We start from the raw sequence: 19,132 nt of genomic DNA, 5'->3' as shown, positions 1-19,132 counted from the left end.
AATTGGAAGCTCTTCTCTGTCACAATTGAGACCAGTAGATGTTCAGTTGTTCTTAAAGTAAGTGAAATAGATGTGCCAGAGGCTGCTGGTTGATCCTTAGTATCCAGTTTCCTTCTTTCATGATAATGAATCTTGATTTTTAGGAGGGTACCTGCTCATTCCAGATCAAGACCGCATTTCTCAGCCTCCTTGGAGGCTGATGCTATATCACTACTTTCTGGACAAGGGTGTGTACAATCACCCCTCCATATCCCAGGGGAATTGGCTCCAGGACCCCCTGCTGACATCTAAATCCATGGATGCTCAATTCCCTTACAGTCAGCTCAAGTCCCTTCCATATCCCCACATAAGTGGACCCATACAGTTCAAACCTGTGTTGTTCAAGGGTCAACTGTAATCATAAACGTTATGGGACAGCTCTTAGGTGTCTTCCTTAAAGAAGATATAATACTGAATACATGCCCTGTCACTTGGCAAGGGGTGGGGGGATGGGGAAATATGTAAACCTTTCATTCATCTGGCTGCCAGGGGTGGGGATGCAATGAACAGAGGTCTGGTTTCAATTAGAAGTTGAGGCTGAGCCACACCCTAGACACCATGGGAAGGTAAGCTGGAAGGAGCGGAGACCCTTGGGGCTCTGTAGAGCAGAGCTGCCATACCACTTCAGACTGTGCATCTCTAGATTTTTATGAGAGACAAAAGTCTATTTGCTTAAGCCACTGTTATTTCGGGGCTCTATTTCTCTTAGCTGAACCTAATCTTAACTGATATTTTGGGGAAAATTTTTAATACAAGAAATGTATCTATTTTAGGGCTTCCCTGGTGGCGCAGTGGTTGAGAGTCTGCCTGCCGATGCAGGGGACGCGGGTTCGTGCCCCGGTCTGGGAAGATCCCACATGCCGCGGAGCGGCTAGGCCCATGAGCCATGGCCGCTGAGCCTGCGTGTCCGGAGCCTGTGCTCCGCAACGGGAGAGGCCACAACAGTGAGAGGCCCGCGTACCGCAAAAAAAAAAAAAAGAAATGTATCTATTTTAAATATTTTAACACAACACTTATAAATGGACATTCATCCCCTTCTGGTGTAGGGACAAGTCCTTTTCTTTTAGTACGGGTCCACTGATTAGCATTCCATGAAAATTACACACACCTACAATGCACTGCTAAGATCACCAGTTTTGATGTCTCCAAAAGCAGAATGTGAAGTCAAAGCACTAGACACCTGGCGGGGAAATGTGAATGCAGAATTACTTTAGATAATTATGATTGCCCCCGCCTTTATGTTTATCTTGCCTAAACTTAATTCAATGGTAGTATTTAGTGACTCACGTTTATTCTTTCCAAAGCATTTACCTTGGTTTACACAGAAATAAGAACTTTATTTTAGCACTTATATTTCATCAGTTTATATATTTAAATTATGTACTTATTTTCATCAGAAATACTTCCTTCTAATCCTCATATTTTATTAGTTTATACCATGTTTAACTGAATTATGTAAGTACAATAGTGAACACAACTGGCAAAAGCAAGCTTGGGAAAAACACAACTGACTTTTGGAAAGCATATAACCCAACCGCGGGGGCAGCGTGTTCTTTACACATCAACCCCCTTTGATGTCTGACAGAGGGAAGAGAGGAAACATTAGTTATCTACCCTGAGGGTCAGCTGAGTACAGGTCAGGTCTCTACTCAGCATCTTTTTACATTTATATCGTTCAAAACCAGAATCTTGATTAATACATTAACTTTACAAATGCACAAGCAACTCTTACACACTGTTGATGGGCATGTGGACAGGTGTAAACATTCTGGAGGGCGTTATCTACCAAAAGCCTTAAAGATGGCATAGAATTTGACACTTTTAATGTCAAAAAAGCCATTTTTAATTTAAAAACATCCTAAGGAAATAATGAGGATATCAGAAACAATTTAACTACAAAATTGTTTATCACATCACTTTTAAAATCGTGAAAAATTGGAAACACCAAAATTGTCCAGAAATCAGGGAATATTTGGGTCAATTTTGATAGTCCAAAGATGCATTCTAATGTAGCCATTAATGTTATGTTGTACAGTGTAAGAGCTGTTTCCAAAAGAATTCCTGTATTATCTTGCCCTGGGAAAATGCGTGAGTCACACTGAGTACAGTCAGTCTTGGGTATTGTGTTTTCATTTGGAGTATACTGTTTTGAGGAAATGAATCAGAGAACTTTGTATTGGCAGCACGACATGGCCACAGAAAGCTTTACCTTCAAATCTTGGATCCTTAAGCCAACTCTGCTGAATGTGGTTGAACATGCACGCAACAACCACCACTTTATAAAGTGCCAACCTGGATTACTGGGGCTAGAAGGCGGATGCTACATTTCCCAAAATCACTTGCACGAGGATGCTGGGTGTGAGTTAGGTTCTATCAATTGGGATTTGAAAGGTGGAAGTATGGCCCACCTTCCTACTGCTTTGGCTGTTTGATTCTGCTCTTTCACACCCCACATCTACTCTATCAGCAGATCGAGGTGGCTCTACCTTTGAAATAAGCATCTAGCATCCAACCACTTCCCAACACCTCCACCATTAACCCTGGTCCAAGCCACTGCCGTCTGTTGCCTGGGTTAATGTAGCAGCTTCCAAACTGGTGCCTCTGCTTCTACCCTTGTCTCAACCCAGCAGCTAATGGGAGCCTTTTGAAACCTAAGAGACACTTGCAACAACTAATCATTTCCCTTAGAATAAAGCCAAAGTCCTTATGATGGCTTCGAAACCCTGCAGGACCTGGGCTGCCCACCCCACCTCTGATACTGTCCCCTCTCTCACAGTGTCAGCTCCTAGCTGTCCCCACTGCCTACTGATCCGGCTGCTTCACTTCAAATATTTTTTCAATGAAGCCTACCCTACTTACTGTGATACTACCACCCATAGACTCCCCTTACCCTTTAAAAGAAAAATTCCCAAGCACTCATCACCTTCTAAATACTCTGTAACTTACTTATACTTATTGTCTGTCTCCCTCACTAGAATGCAAGTTCCACCAGGACAGAGACCTTTCTGTTTTGTCACTGACAAATACTACGCTTGAACTGTACCTCGCACAGAGGGCACTCAGCGTGTGGGGGGTTGTCTTCAGGTGTTCCAGGGTGCAACCTTTAGCTCTGTGGTTCCCCAGGCAGTTGAGACTGCGGGCACTGCCTGATCCCTAGATTGCGGCCATGCAGTGTGTCCTCATAGCTCGATCCAGGTGCTTCGCCTTCCTGATTCTAGCAGAGGGTGTAGCTCCCCTGGTATATCAGTTCTCTAGGGTTCTGAATCCTGGAGACTCAACCTATGACTCACTCTTCCAGCTTTCCAATGAGTCTAAAAATACTTATCTTCCTGTATTAAACTTTTTTGCTTAGAGTACCTAGAATGGTTTCTGTTTCTCCACTGAATCCTGAAAAGTATACAAGATAGAACCGTTGGGCCAATGATGATCAAGACTGCATTTTTTCCAACTGACTGGGTCTTAAATGTAAATGAGCCAAACAGAAGGAAGTCTAACCTCTGCCTCAGCTTTCAGGGAGTTGGACCAGTGACTGCTCCCATGGAAGGGGACGGAAGAAATGCTTCAGAAGAGCTGAGTCAGAAGTTGGCCACACAGAGGGGTTCCTAGAATTGGCATTCTATCTCCATTTTTTCAGATGATGCCCTTGAGACCTAAGCCCACTCCAGTTCCGACCCTCCATCAGAACTTTGGCAGCTGAACCACAGTCCAAGAGCAGCTGTCAACATGGCATCTGTCACTATAGCTGTAGCCATCTTAAGAGGGGGATGCCCCAACTGTGGAAGTATCCTGCACTAGGCTGGGGGTGGGATGAATAGGCAATGGACGTCACTGTTTTCACTGTGACTATACCTAGGAAATAAGCCTCTTCCTTTAAAGAGCCAAGTGTGAGTGATCAATTGGACCATGTGGGTAGGTCTGGGAGGATTAAAGGGCGCTGTCTCTGATATTTTCAGCTAGATCAGAAGTATCTGAAGTACAAGAGGCTTACTATTAACATGGAAGAACTGTATTTTTGAGTGAGATGAAATGTGATAAAACAGCATGTTTATATCATTATATGTAACATACACAATTCTGTAGTCTGAAAGAATATGCACTAAGATGTTAAAACTGGTTTATTTAGAATAAAAGGTAATTGAACATTAAAAAAAATTCTACCTAGATATAGTTAGAGATTAGTACAATAGACAGTATTTTTTAATCACGGTGGCAACTATCATGGACTGTTTATACCTAAGTGCCATTCCTGTTTCTTCCCTACTAACAAAACCCCGTCTCAAAGGCAACAAGACGTCAGTGCCAGGGGACAAACTGGTCCACCCATCCCTCTTTGCCAGTGCCCATCCAAGGGTGTTTATGTGGTCCGCTCTATCAGAGAGACATAGGGGCAAGTCTCTTTGGGCCTCTGAAGGACATTCCTCCCTGATATGAGCAGAATGAGGAGGAAGCTCCTTAACTGCTGTCTACCTTGCTTCCTGCTTTGGCTCTGGACACTGTCATTTGAAGAAATGATGCTGAGTTGTTACAGCCACTTTGTAACACCAAGGATGGCAGAACAAATGAATCCAAGAAAACCTTGATGTTTTGGCTGCCACCCAACTCTGGAACCATCTATCTCCAGACTGCCCGTTACATGAGATAATTAAACATTCTTATTGCTTACGTCACTGTCAGTCTAGTTTTCTGTTACTTGTGCTGATCACGTCCTGACAGAAGCACCTTTCTGTCTGGCAGGAAATAAATGCTTTATGTCCACTGTAATTTAAAGCAACCCTATTAAAAAGCTACTATTATCTCATTTTTACAGAAAATGTATAAAACTGAGCTTAGGGAGGATAAATGATTTTCCCCAATGTTATACTGGTGGAGTTAGATTCAAACCCCACCCTGACTCTAAGGCCCACACTCTGTCACTTAATCATGTAATTAAGAAATGAACAAGCCTACAGCTTGCTTTAGGCATCTTAACAAAATGCATACACACAGATGCAGGTAGCAATAAATTTGCATCCATTTGCACTCATACATGAATTTGGCTTTGGGCTTTTTACTCCTGTCATTTGCATTTATTTGTTGGTAGAAATGTATGCTTTGGAGGCTTGGCCAAGAAAGCAGACTTGCCTCGTCTTTTTGCCACACTTTTATTGACGATGTTCAATCTGTGTATCAGGAATGTAGAGACAGATCGTGGGGACTGTGACGCAGGGTCATAACGGTCGATCCCCAAGATACTTGAAATGGCAAAGTGGTGAACGTCAAAGTGGCACACACTCTTCCTCAAGCTTCCGTGGAGGAGTCAAAGAACTCAAGACTGCAAAACACCAAACATCTAACGAGGCAGGGCCTTTGAGCTAGCCGGGAAAAGCAGAAGAGTGTTTTTGAACCAAAGTAGCCAAGAGAAAGAGAGGATTACAATGGAGACTCACTCGCAGTTCATTAGCTGTGGAAAAGGAGAAGCAGCAAACACTGAAGCCCAGAGAACAAAAAGGAGTTGGTTCATCAAAGCTCAGCATTAGACCAAACAGGACTTCCATGGCACACATCTCCAAGACCCTTTCTGCTCACCTGTCCTCTACAGTGAGAACAGAGACCAGAAAAGTACCATCCAACAGAGCTCACGTGAGCTCTTAGCTACAGAAGGGGCGATGTGGGGACTACACAGTCAATCCTGCCTCCTAGCTGCTGGCTAGGCGGCTTGAGGGGCTCGGTGGAGAAGCCCCAGTGGTGATGAATGAAAAACAGGCTCAAGGAACAGAAGGCGAGACTAAAGAAAGGCATATCCTTCCAAAACCTCTTGGGCCACCTAAGTTAAGAGGAGTCTGTGTGGTTCACACCCGTTCCAGAGGTGGTCTGCTAAGCTCACAGCAAAGGGAGCTGAGTTGCCGGTGTCTAATGACCACGAACACTGCAACAGGAGGCCTTCCCCAACCTCCGAGGTGCCTCCCCGACCCTGCCCTGCAGACAAGGGATGAGGAAAGAGAAGCTGCTCCTTAGGGACCACACACTGGAAGGGTCAAGAGTGTGGTGAGCTGCTGAAAGGAACAAGACCACAGACCAATGAACTACAAGGCCAGCGCGGCCAGTGGCAGTGGAATCCAAGTTGATGCCAGGACAGGAGACAGAGGTGGGCCTCTCAAATTCAAAGTGAGACCATTATTCAGTAAATCTTCTACTTACTATCTCAGCCAGGGTTGTTTTTCAGCAGTATCTGACTCGGTGTGGTGATAATTCTCCAGGAGTGGTCACAGGTTTCTTCTGAGAAATAGTGGAAGCAGCTACTCTTCCAGTAGCTGCTACTGAAAGAGTAGCAGCTACTTACTGCAGGAGTGAGGGTGGAGGGAGTCCTGGGACCACCATGTCACCCGAAGGCATCTGCAGGGCACTGGGAGGAGTGAGTCTCTGACTCTGTCACTTCTGATGGCACCTACAGCTAGGGCCTCACAGCAATGGACAGGAAGCACTTGCCTAAGAGTGCTTAGGAAAAAAAGGGCATAGAAGGGCCCAAACCCAAACCTTCAGAGCATCAGGCTGGGGGGATAGGACACGGAGTAAGAATGTGGGATAAAGCAGCTCCATTCACTTTATCTGAGATTCTCAGAATCTCTCTTTTGTTTGAAAATAGATTCAGTCGAAGGGAAACTAAACTAACATTTATTGAGCGCCTACTGTGTATGTCTGGCCTTGTGCAAGTTTTCATCGACAATATTCCACTGCATCCTCATGCCAACCCTGTGAGGTAGGTATCGTCCTCATTTTTGTCAGATGAGGAATATGAGGCTCAGAAACGTTAGGTAGTTTGTCAATCACACAACTAGTAATGGGCAGAGCTGGGGCTGAGTCTCAGACTCGAGGAGTCCCTGCTCTCTCTCTGGTGCCGCCTGTTGGGAGGAAGGCGGGAGCAGCAGCAGCAGCTGTCCTTACACTTCCTACCCTGAGAACAAAGACGTCACCTAGAGAAGGAGCCTGTCCCTTCCCAGACCATGCCGCCTCTCCACCTGGGGAGGGTGCAGTCAGTTGAAGAGGTAAGCCATAAATATAAAAATAAATAGCAGGGACAAGCCCCCCAGCAGTGAGGGTGTGCAGTTTCCGTGCTGCGGGAAGGTCATTGCGCCGTTCACAGCTGCTGCGGGAAGGAACCATGTGGGGAAAACTGGGACGATGGCTGGAGTGGGTGGGCTAAACAGGCGCCTTCTGGGTTGAACAGATTTGAGAACAAAAGTCTGGAGCAGGCAGCAGCCGTGGACACAATCACCGCCATCCTCCATCTGCTCCTTTTACCGGTGTTTGTGATCCAACAGGGATTCAAAATTGGGAGAACATACAAGTTTGTGCTTTACGTGTCCCAGGACCGTCATGTCACCCGTCCTACCGTCTCCAAGGCCCACAGACACCAGCTCCTGCCAATGAAGAGAGACAGAGATGAGAACCAAAACCGCATAGCCTATCACTCGCTCAGTCCTGTGATTTCAACGTGATAATCCCAAGAACCCTTCCTCCATATTCAGCACCGAGTCCTCAACGCTCCTCAATGTCTCGAAGAGCCTCCGTCCCGACCCAGCAGGCTCTCACCTGCAGGAAAGAGCAGGTGGTCCCCATCGTCACGTCCAGAGTCACCTTGCCCAGGAGGAGCTGCACCTTCCCCGACCTGCGGATGAGCAGCTTGCCGACCTGACCCTCTGTCAGGTCGGCCAGGGTACAAGCATTCTCTGCCAGCCTGGCTTCCTGTGAAGACAACGAGGGGATGGACACTGGGTAAGGAGCCGTTCCCTCCATCCTTTAGCTCCCCAGACAGGGCCTTTTCCTGGGGCTGCCTGACACTGGTCAGAAAACAGAACAAAACCCAAACCACAGCAAACATAAATAAACGGACAAAATATCAGTAACTGATAAAGCTGGGTGATGGTATATGAGAGTCTATGTTCTCTGATTTGTACACATTCAAAATATCTCACTGTGAAACACACGCATACAACTGGCATTGAAGTACAAAGCCCCAAGGCCCTCGCAGGCAGAAAGAACAAATGCACATTATTCTCACATTTCAGCGTGGGCGGGCGGCACACCTCTGCTTCCCCTGCAGGTGGCTCTTTCCCCTCCTGGTCCCCTGCATCTTCACAGAACTCAATCGTGAACGTACCCGGTCTTTCTCCTGCTTTATAACCACCACCTGTCCGTCCTCGCTCTGCACCTCCGTCTTGATAGGCTTGACGTCCTGAGTGGGCGGCTGGCCAGGGAGTGAGTCTGGCAGCTGCAGGAACAGCAGCTCTTCCTCCTGCGTGAGGCTCAGTTCCCTGAGCAGCTCTGCCACAGATACGTCCTTCGGGAGGCCTGGGGTCTTCCTGGCTGCTCTGGAGGAAGCCTTCATCTTGGCCTCCTCTTCCTCATCTCGTGGCTCCTCTTTCACTGCCCGAGATAACAGAATTGGAAGGGCTATCAGTGGCCAGCCCCTATGCCATCTCACTGCACCCATCCCTTCGGCCTGGTCTGCTCCACTGTCACTCAGCCAGGAAGCTGCAAGGAAACTCTGCTTTGAAAGAGGGATCCAGAAGTTGTGTGACTTATTTAAAAAGGAGTATCGCAGGCTGGGCCCACCGATCCCCGTCAGCGTGAATCCGCTGAGCGTGCTCAGGTCCTGTGGAGTGGGAGAGGACCGGCCTGGCAGCAGCAGTCTGGGAAACTCGCTCTTGGGGGACAGCTGGAGAAAAGGAGACAAGACGTTAACTGACACAGAGTACCTTTCACAGCAGGCACGTCCACCTCCATGTCCTCTTCCTTGGAGCCAGCCAGCCAAGGTTTAACATCTGGTTCTTCATTCTCTTCCTTAAAAAGCCAGCCCGAGTGAGCCAGCGGCAGCTGCACAGGCATATTTCGAGTGTCATTCCTCAGCCCAGGGTCATCGATGAACTGCCAAAGAAGAGTCGGGGGTCACATGGCGGGGCCAGCACACACAAATACCTGGGAGTGCAGTCCACCTTAGTCCTTTTCTAATCGAAGATTCCCGCCGCTCACCAGGCTTCCGGGACATCAGAGAGCTCTGCTTCCCCCGACTTGGTTCCCCTGAAGCGCTTTTCATCACACAAAGAAGCCCCATCCCCCCAGCCTGCTGGTACCTACATCATCCTTCTCCAGCATACGCAGAATCTGTTTTGTTTCTTCATCTGTCTCCCTCTTCTCCTTTTTGATGTTGATGATGTGAGAGGGCCCCATGTCCGACACATCCACCGTCTTATCCCAGTTCCCTGTGGGAAACCACCCAGTTCACCAAGAGTAAGGAAGGGGCCAACAGCAAGGAACACTAACTGGGAGCAAGCAGGGGAATGCCACCGCCCTTGCCCTTCTCGTGAGCAGTCTGAACTGAAATCCACCAATTCCTTCCTCCCGGAGCCCCGGCAGCTTTGTACCCTTTTTCTTCATCATTTCAGCTGGGCCCTGCTCAAAGATAGAGTGGGACTGGATCACTTCTGGGCGCCCCCGGCCCCGTCCATGGCCCTCTCGTTGTCGGTCTCTATCCCTATCACGCTTCTCCTTCTTGACAGTTACTTCTTCCTTGGGCCTAGAAAAGACACTGGATTAAGGGAAACCACTCACTTCCCCTGCCTCTGAGAACTGGTCTTACTCTCCCATACACTCCGCTCCACATGAGCCAACAACTACATCATGAGAAGCAGAACACCCAATCTTAAGTCTAGCACCTTTTTCACTTCCTTGCTGAAGCAGAGTCCTTTCAGTTTACTGTACTTTACCTTTCTGTTTGAGAGTGTATGTTAGAACTATAACTCAAAAGTTGAATTATAGAGACTGCCCCAAAATGTGGATTTTTTGGTATTGACTGAAAGTAGGAAAGCTGCATTGCAAAAGAGCTTAAGAGAAAACCTGATACATCTTTGCCCAAACTACTGGCTCTCAACTCTGGCTATAAAAGATAATCACTCTGTTTCATTGCAAACAAGTTAAACCACTATTTTAGGGATGGACTCCCAGGCATCCGTATTTGTTTAAAGCTTGCACGCTAGAATCACCTGGGAGCCAGGGTTGAAAATCACTACTGAAAAGAATTAAATCTACAAATTTAAATTTCTGAGCCACATACTTAGTTATTTCCCCAAAGGCCCAAATTCAGAACAAGTAAATAAGGGGCAAGTATTCAGAAGGCCTAGCTACTTACTCTTCCTTGACCTTCCGACTGATGATATTTGGGGTGAAGGTTTTCTGAAAGTAAAATACAGGAGTCACTGATTTGGTAAATTCTGATCCCAAAGTACAGGGGAAAATAAAAACTTCCAAAGGGGCAACTTCTGTGGACAAAGACCAACATGGCTCTCTTCTGCACATTCCACACTGTTGTCAAAGACTTACAGAAAGGGACATGTGTTTGAAAAGGAGGAATGTCATGTCGTGGTGACAGTGGAGTTACACATAGAAGAAAAGGGGCATCAAAAAACATTTAAACAGCAGCCTCAGCTTCTGCCCCCTGAAAGGAGAGCCCTCAGGACTTCTAATAGCAAAGCAATTTACCTAACCTCACCCCTTGTCTTCAAACTGCTATACAGACCAGACAGTATCATAGGGAAAGAGCTCTAGCAGCAACACTCAAGTAGGGAAGACAGATCTGCCAGCACTCACAAACAGAGGATCAGGTTAGACTGCCACCAGAATTTCCAAAGGTAAACTTTGGTCTTCAAAAACTGGCTGCTTTTATGCTGTCATCCTCCCCATCTTCTTTAAGGGCTACACTTTACATCTACAGTCATAAACATAACAGGAAAGGACTCAGAGCCTCTGATACCACGTCTAAGAATCATAATACTTTGGATCAGAAGTTTGCACACTGGGATCCAGGTCAAATTCAGAACTCTCTTAAACTGAAGGCAAAGTTTATGTCTGCGTGGCTTTCGTGGGTTTCTTAAAGGTATCCAAGACACACACAAAAACGAAATAAACACTGCTCAAGTTGCTTTTGAGCTAATTAGGATTCTCTGCTCTTCAGTCATCTCTGAGAGCCATGTCAATATTTTGCACCCAGTGTCTTGATTTGAAGGTGGGTAGGCGCCCCAGAAATTGTCGGCGTAAGTCTGAGGACAAGAGTCCTGAGGCCCAACACCACGCTAGGCCCTCCAGGAACATCAGTCAAACCCTCAGGTGCCTGGAATTCAGGGTAGTTGGGTTTCTTTAGAAACGTGCCGTCGGGTACCTTCTTGACTCCCCCGAGGGTGAGATCCCTGGAGCGGATGGAGGGAAGGCGGCCCGGGGTGAGGGAAGGCGCCGGCCTCCGCCCGATAAGCCCCCGCGCCCCAGAAAGGAGGGGTCGGGGCCCTCCTGGAGCACTGGGCTCGCCCGCGGCGTCTCCTTCTGACATGGTGCCTGGGAGAGAAGGAGGAGAGGGGTAACGAAGTCACTCCAAGGGGAGGACACGCGGACCCTGGGCGAAACCCCACCCACGTGGCCTCCCGCCCCCCCGTCAGGGCGTCCCTCCCGCAGCGTCTCAGCTCCTCCCCCTCCCACGTGGCGAGACTCCCCGGACCACCGCGGCCAGACCCCTTGGCTCGCCGTCTCCCCAGGCTCCCGACCAGGCACGAGGCAACGACGCACCTCAGCGCACCCAGGCTGCAGCTCCGCACCACGCACGTCCCGACTTCACCTCCGAGGCGACCCGCGGTCGGCCCCGGGCCTCGGCGCCGGGCGGAAGTCTGCGTGGCACGGCGCGGGTGCCGCCATCTTGTCGCGGGGCGGAAGTGAGGTCGGTGGGCGGGGCCGAGCCACAGTATTTATCCGGCGGCGCCTAGCTCCCCTCCGCCTTCTCTTCCCGGTTCTTCCCGGAGTCGGGAAAAGCTGGGTTGAGAGGGCGAAAAAGGAAGCGGGGAATGGTCTAGGTCACGCCACGCTGCAGCGCTCGGGGGGTCTTGGCCGGCGGCGTGAGGTGGGGGCGCCAGCTCAGGGGCTGGGGATCGGGTGGCCGCCTGGACGCAACGTGGGAGTTCGCCGTTGCGGAGCTTTGGGGTCGAAGCTTGGGTTGGGGCGGGGGACGCGGGGGAGAGAGCGAGACCCCGACTCAGAGTCAGGGAGCTCTGGGCTGGGCTGGGCCGGGCCGAGGCTCGACTGCCAGCTCGCTGGTGACCTTGGAGTGGTCACTGCACCTCTGGGCTGCATCCTCGCCGTTGTTCGGGGGTCCTTTCCCAGGACTTCTGGTGGGATCCTGGGGTTGGGCTGTGGGCATAGCGCTGGAGCAGCTGCAGCGGATGAATCGGGTGCCTAATGGCACCTGCCCTGGACTCGTGACTGTGGGCCCTTGTATGCACTCTTGTTCCCACCCTGGAACCTGAAAAACGAAGTTTGTTCTGTTGGTTCTGAGGGACAGATTTAAAGAACTTTTATCGTGACTCCGACATTTGTAATTTAACATAAAAAAATGTCCTTTACTGTCGTTCCCTCCACCCCCAAACCATGTAAAAACCATGTAACTTTACAGATAGCTTGAAGGAAGGAAAACATTTGTTAGAATTTCACATAGACTAACTATTAAAACTTCTGTAATATATTACAATCCCCCTCACAGAGATTTCACATTGTACCACAGTTTTGAATCCTCCCTTTTCAAATAACGTTGCTTTGTTGTTGCATCAAACGACTGCATAATTCTTGGATGGCTATGCCACGATTTGTCTTGTGTTCCTGTTTGGACACTTAAATTGTTTCTTTTCCCTACTGTAAATACCACTGTAGTGAACATCTGGTGCCTTTAAAGTTTTTTCTTCTGGATAATATTCCTAGAACAAATTTCCAGACTTCTGATAACTGGCCAAAAGAAGACGTACTTTATTTTTTTAAGTAAAATTTATTTTGAGATAATAGTAGATACACGTGCAGTTGTAAGAAATAATTCGGAGATCCCAAGTACCTTTTACATAGGTTCCCCAATAGTATCATATTGTAAAACTATAGTACACTATCACAACCAGAATATCTACATTGGTAGGAAAAATACAAGACATTTCCATTACGACAAGGATCCTCTAGTGCCCTTCTACAGCCACACTTCCCTCTCTCCCACACATCCCTGGCAGCTGCTAATCTGTTCTCTATCTTATACTTTTGTTATTTCCAGAGTGGAAATCATTCAAGGATGGAATAATACAATATGTGACTTCTTGGGATTGCTTTGTTCACTCAGCGTAATTCCCTGGAGATTATCCAAGTTGTTGCATGTATCATGCACGTATAACAAGTTCATTCCTTTTTATTGCTGAATATCCATGGTTTGTTTAACTATTCATCCTTTGAAGAACATCTGGGTTGTTTTCAGTTTGGGGCTATCACAAATAAAGCTGCTATGAACACACATGTACAGGTTTTTGTGCAAGTTTTTCTTTCTCTGGGATAAATGCCCACAAGTGCAATTGTTGAGTTGAATGATAGTTGTATGCTTAATTTTATCAGAAACTGCCAAGCTGTTTCCACAGTGGCTTGTACCATTCTGAACATGCACATTTTATGGTTGTTCATCCATTTTGCTGAATTGCTTTCAAAGGGTTGTGTTGATATGCATCACCAGTCAGAAAACGTATACATAAATGTATGTCATATATAAGAATATATATAACATTTTGCCACATTGTTTTGAGTATTGGCTCTTAAAATTTTTTAAATTGTTGTCAATTTAATAATATATTAATATTGTGTTGGTTTCTAAACCAGACTTTTTTCAACTTCTTTTCTCCATATTGGTTTTATATAACTAAACCTAAACAAAGGAAAACTCTTCCTGTCCCTTACAGAGCTACGCATAGCAGCTCTTAGCTTCTGACTGGGGCACTAGATAAAACTGCTTTGATTTCATTCTCTGGGCTTTGAGGTCCAGCAGCTTTCTAGCAGCTCCTAGGTTTTTGTTTTATTTTGTTTTTTACAAAGATACTTATTCATTGTAGAAAATTTGGAAATTTTTAAAAAGCATCCATATAGAGAGAGAGAGAAAGAGAGAGAGAGAGACACACATATACATAATGGAATACTACTCATCCATAAAAAAGAATGAAAATTTGCCATTTGCAGCAACATAGACGGACTTGGAGGGCATTATTGCTAAGTGAAATAAGTAAGATGGAGAAAGATAAATACCGTATGATATCACTTATATGTGGAATCTAAAAAACACAACAAACTAGTGAATGTAACAAAAAAGAAGAAGATTCACATATATAGAGAACAAACTAGTGGTTACCAGTGGGAAGAGGGAAGTGGGGAATGGTCAGTCTGGGAGTAGGGGTACAACAGTAGGTACAAACTATTAGGTGTAAAGTAAGCCACAAGGATATCTTGTACAACAATGGGAATACAGCCAATGTTTTATAATAACTGTAAATGGAGTATAATAACTATAAATGAAGTATAACAACTCAACATCAAAAAAAGCAAACAGGGCTTCCCTGGTGGCGCAGTGGTTGAGAGTCCGCCTGCCGATGCAGGGGACACGGGTTCGTGCCCCGGTCCGGGAAGATCCCACATGCTGCGGAAAAGGTGGGTGGGAGAGGCCGCGACAGTGAGAGGCCCGCATACTGCAAAAAAAAAAAAAAAAAAAAAAAAAAAAAAAAAAAAAAAAAAAAAAAGCAAACAACCCAATTAAAAAATGGACAGAAGAACTGAAGAGACATTTTTCCAAAGAAGAAATGCAGATGGCCAACAGGCACATGAAAAGATGCTCAAAACTACTAATTATGAAAGATGCAAATCAAAACCACAATGAGATATCACCTCACACCTGTCAGAATGGCTATTATCAAAGTCTACAAATAACAAATGTTGGCGAGGATGTGGAGAAAAGGGAACATTTGTACACTGTTCTTGGGAAAGTAAATTGTCACAGCCACTGTGGAAAACAGTATGGAGGTTTCTTAAAAAACTAAAATTAGAACTACCAGATGACCCAGCAATTCCACTCCTGGGTATATATCTGAAAAAAAAAAACACTAATTGAAAAGATAGGTGCACCCCAATGTTCATAGCAGCATTATTTACAATTGCCAAGACAAGGAAACAAACTAAGTGTCCATCAAGAGATGAATGGATAAAAAAGATGTGGTATATATACACAATGGAATACTACTCAGCCATAAAGAAGAACGAAAATTTGCCATTTGCAGCAACATGGGTGGACTTGGAGGGCATTGTGCTAAGTGAAATAAGTCAGACAGAGAAAGACAAATACTGTGTGGTATCACTTATATATGGAATCTAAAAAATACAACAAACTAGTGAATATAACAAAAAAGGAGCAGATTCATATATATAAAGAACAAACTAGTGGTTACCAGTGGGGGTGGGGGAGGGACAATATAGGGGTGTGGCAGTGGGAGGTACAAACTATTGGGTGTAAGATAGGCTCAAGGATGTATTGTACAGCACGGGGAATGTAGCCAATATTTTGTAATAATTGTAAATGGAAAGTAACCTTTAAAAATTATATCAAAGTTAAAAATGGAAACATTTTATATATGGTTCTATAATCTGCTTTTTTCTCTTAATATACTATAAACATTTCTGAGTTATTAAATATTCTAAATTATGGTTTTTAAAATTTATTTATTTTTGGCTGTGTTGGGTCTTTGTTGCTGGGCGCAGGCTTTCTCTAATTGCAAGTGGAGGCTACTCTTCGTTGAGGCATGCAGGCTTCTCATTGCGGTGTCTTCTTTTGTTGCGGAGCACGGGCTCTAGGCACGCAGGCTTCAGTAGTTGTGGCTCCCAGGCTCTAGGGCACAGGCTCAGTAGTTGTGGTGCACAGGCTTAGTTGTTCCACGGCATGTGGGATCTTACTGGACCAGGGCTCGAACCCATGTCCCCTGCATTGGCAGGCAGATTCTTAACCACTGTGCCACCAGGGAAGCCCTAAATTATGGTTTTTAATGGCTAAATATTATTCCAAATTGTTGTCTTACATCATACTTTACTTAACCAGTTTCCTTACTGCAGTGCTTCTTGGATTTCTGCAGCACTTTTCAGGCCGAAAGGACAAGAGGAAAGAATACTTAAGCCTTCTACCTTTTACATTTTGGGGTTTACTTCCTAACAACAATTATTATCATTTCCCATTAAGAGTACTCTCCAGGGCTTCCCTGGTGGCACAGTGGTTGAGAGTCCGCCTGCCGATGCAGGGGACACGGGTTCGTGCCCCGGTCCGGGAAGATCCCACATGCCGAGGAGCGGCTGGGCCCGTGAGCCATGGTCGCTGAGCCTGCACGTCTGGAGCCTGTGCTCCGCAACGGGAGAGGCCACAACAGTGAGAGGCCCGCGTACCGCAAAAAAAAAAAAAAAAAAAAAAAAAAAAAAAAAGACTTCGCCTTCCAGTGTCGGGGCTGCAGGTTCAATCCCTGGTCGGGGAGGTAAGAATCCACATGCCTTGCGGTCAAAACACCAAAACATAAAACAGAAGCAATATTGTAAGAAATTCAATAAAGACTTTAAAAATGGTCCACATCCAAAAAAAAAAAAATCTTGAAAAAAGAAAAAAGAAAAATAAGGGTGGATTGTTTCCAGGTGGATTGTAACTGTAATTTAACTTTGGCACCATTGATGTAAAAGCCATCTTTGCCTTGCATTTTCCTATGTCTTCTCTATAGGTTCTTTCCTATGCAACTCTCTAAATAAGTGTGGAGGGAAGCCTTTCCAGCCTGGCAGGAGTTCACGTATTCAGTATGTGTTGTATCTTGCCATGCTGTGCCCAGGGGTATTCCATAGTTCCTATGCTATGCTGGTCCACTTCAGGTATAGTTTAGTGACTATTCCAGTACCTTCATTCTATCTGATTAGTCCTTCCCCTTCTCATTTCACTTGTGATTCTTTCTTCATTGTTCTTGATCTTCCCTTGAAATTTCTTCTGCCCCTCCAACGTTTCATTAGTGTCTCTTCTAATAGCTTTTCAGAGTCCTTAAATATAATTCGGTATTTTTCCATGTCTTAAAGTTGTTACATATTTAAGTTTAAAAAAGCTAAAAAAACATTATATTCTTTAGTTGAATGAATACTCAGGAATGTGTCCAGATTTTAGAATTAATGTTCTTTAGTAAATTTGAAATAGGTGACTGGTGAGGGTTGTAGGAGGTCTAAACATAATTTTGAACAGATAAATAAGCACTGAGAAATCCACACAGTTCTCATAAACAGTCACTGCCCTCTCCTGTCATTGTCGACACTTGTAAATGAACAAGGTGGTTTTTATAGGCTGTCTGGATGTGTCTGCATTCATTGGCGCCTGATATCTCCACACGTAGTTGAACCATGGGGAAACAGACGTAAACATTTTGAGTCTAAAAAGTGCATGAGCAATGTTAAGACTGTAGATTTTTTTCACTTACAGACTCATTCTCTGTTACCTCAGACTCTATATTTGCTCTGTGCCCTTCTACCACGAAGAACCCAGCCTTTGTACTCAGACGTGATTTGACTCTAGCTTGACTCCTTATGGATCGAGTCTCATTTCCCACTATCCGCCTTTGAAAATGGGGTTGATAGATCGACCCCTCGAGGTCGTTGTGAGAATCGCATGCCTAGCACTGTGTCTTGGTGCTTAATAGACGCTTTTGTTATAATTGTAATCATAGCTTAGATATAATATTTAACATGGCAACTTCCAAGCATGCACAAAAGTGGAGACCATAGCTTATTGAATCTCAAAGTGCCTGACTTCAATAATTATCCACCCATGCTGATCTTTCATATACACACCCCATGTCCCCCCGAGATTATCTTGAAACAAATCACAGATATGATGTTATTCATCCATAAATATTAGAATGTGTATCGCTGAAGGATATTCTCTTAAAAGAACTTAAAAGAACTAAAACATTATCAGAACTAATAATTCCTAAATATTATCAAAGATCCAGTTAGTATTCAAATTTTAACTGCTGTGAAATCAGTATCCAAATAAGGTCCCTTTATATTTATTATACCTCTTAATATTTTACTGGAAAAAATAATTAAAGCGTGGGAAGAGAATGTCCCTTGCAGTGTTATTTAGAATGGAGAAAAAGTAAACTAAGTTAATCAGAGGAGATGGGAATTGGCTCCAAAGAAATAGAACATATTTAAATTTAAAACAATACTGTAGGGAATTCCCTGGTGGTCCAGTGGTTAGGACTTGGTGCTTTCACTACCGTAGGCCCAGGTTCAATCCCTGGTCAGGGAACTAAGAGCGGTGTGGCCAAAAAACAAAAACACAACTGTAGAAAGACTATGTAATGAACAGAAAAAGTATTGTTAAGTGAAAGAAGCAGGTTATAAAACAGTATTTATACTTTCTATTTTTGCTAATAAAGTATATATCATATACATCTATTTCTGAATGGTGAGGAAACCAGCAATTTTAATTCTCTCAAATTTTAGAATTAATTCTTCTCGTCTGTCTACAATGATCACGCATGGCTTGTGTAATAAAAAGTTATTTAGGGCTTCCCTGGTGGCGCAGTGGTTGAGAGTCCATCTGCCGACGCAGGGGACGCGGGTTCGTGCCCCGGTCCGGGAAGATCCCACATGCCGCGGAGCGGCTGGGCCCGTGAGCCATGGCCGCTGAGCCTGCGCGTCCGGAGCCTGTGCTCCGCAACGGGAGAGGCCACAACAGTGAGAGGCCCGTGTACCGCAAAAAAAAAAAAAGTTATTTAAAAAAAAAAATGCAGCCAAAGTGCATCTTGGCAGTTGTTTGGTTTCATCCGGAGTTAGTTATATTTGGCTCATCATGCTTTCTTCTTACCATGTGTTTTCTCATGTGATCTGCAGAGAAGTCCTCTGAGGCAAGAGGAGGCAGGAGCTCTGAGAGGGTTTGCGTCTTCACTTGACACTAGCGCCCAGCTCCACGAAAGTGCATTCAGATAGCGACTGTTCTCTGCTTGGGACACATGATCTCATGCGGTCTGTGTGCCATCCTGTGAAGGTGGGAGGTGGGGGTGTGCTGAGACTAGTCTTCCTTTACAGATGGGGAAACTGAGTTGCTGTCCTCAGGTGGGTTGTAGGGCCAGGTGTCGGTCCAGATGTCTGATGCTGGCCATGCCCATGAGATGACACGGTGCATCTCTTTGGAGTTTCAACTTCTCAGTGTAGGTGTGTGAGG

General features: G+C 45.5%; 1 protein-coding gene across 1 annotated transcript; it reads right to left on the bottom strand.

Annotated features, from left to right (window-relative positions):
* Window positions 1-4,139: 4,139 nt before the first annotated feature.
* POLR3D (RNA polymerase III subunit D) lies at window positions 4,140-11,767 on the bottom strand. The gene is made up of 9 exons (XM_027091953.1): window positions 11,629-11,767; window positions 11,231-11,400; window positions 10,205-10,248; window positions 9,441-9,592; window positions 9,154-9,278; window positions 8,775-8,943; window positions 8,177-8,442; window positions 7,609-7,761; window positions 4,140-7,436 (listed from the first exon to the last, which is right to left on the bottom strand). Exons 2-9 carry the CDS (start codon window positions 11,393-11,395, stop codon window positions 7,314-7,316), a joined length of 1,197 nt encoding a protein of 398 aa, XP_026947754.1. The 5' UTR covers window positions 11,396-11,400; window positions 11,629-11,767; the 3' UTR covers window positions 4,140-7,313.
* Between the last annotated feature and the right edge of the window lie 7,365 nt (window positions 11,768-19,132).

Source organism: Aethalodelphis obliquidens, unplaced genomic scaffold, assembly GCF_003676395.1.
Source record: "Aethalodelphis obliquidens isolate GAN/ISIS:26980383/991018 unplaced genomic scaffold, ASM367639v1 scaffold74, whole genome shotgun sequence".
NCBI classification, from domain to species: domain Eukaryota; kingdom Metazoa; phylum Chordata; class Mammalia; order Artiodactyla; family Delphinidae; genus Aethalodelphis; species Aethalodelphis obliquidens.
The sequence above is the reverse complement of the archived record's forward strand: the minus strand, read 5'-3'. Positions and strand labels throughout refer to the sequence as shown.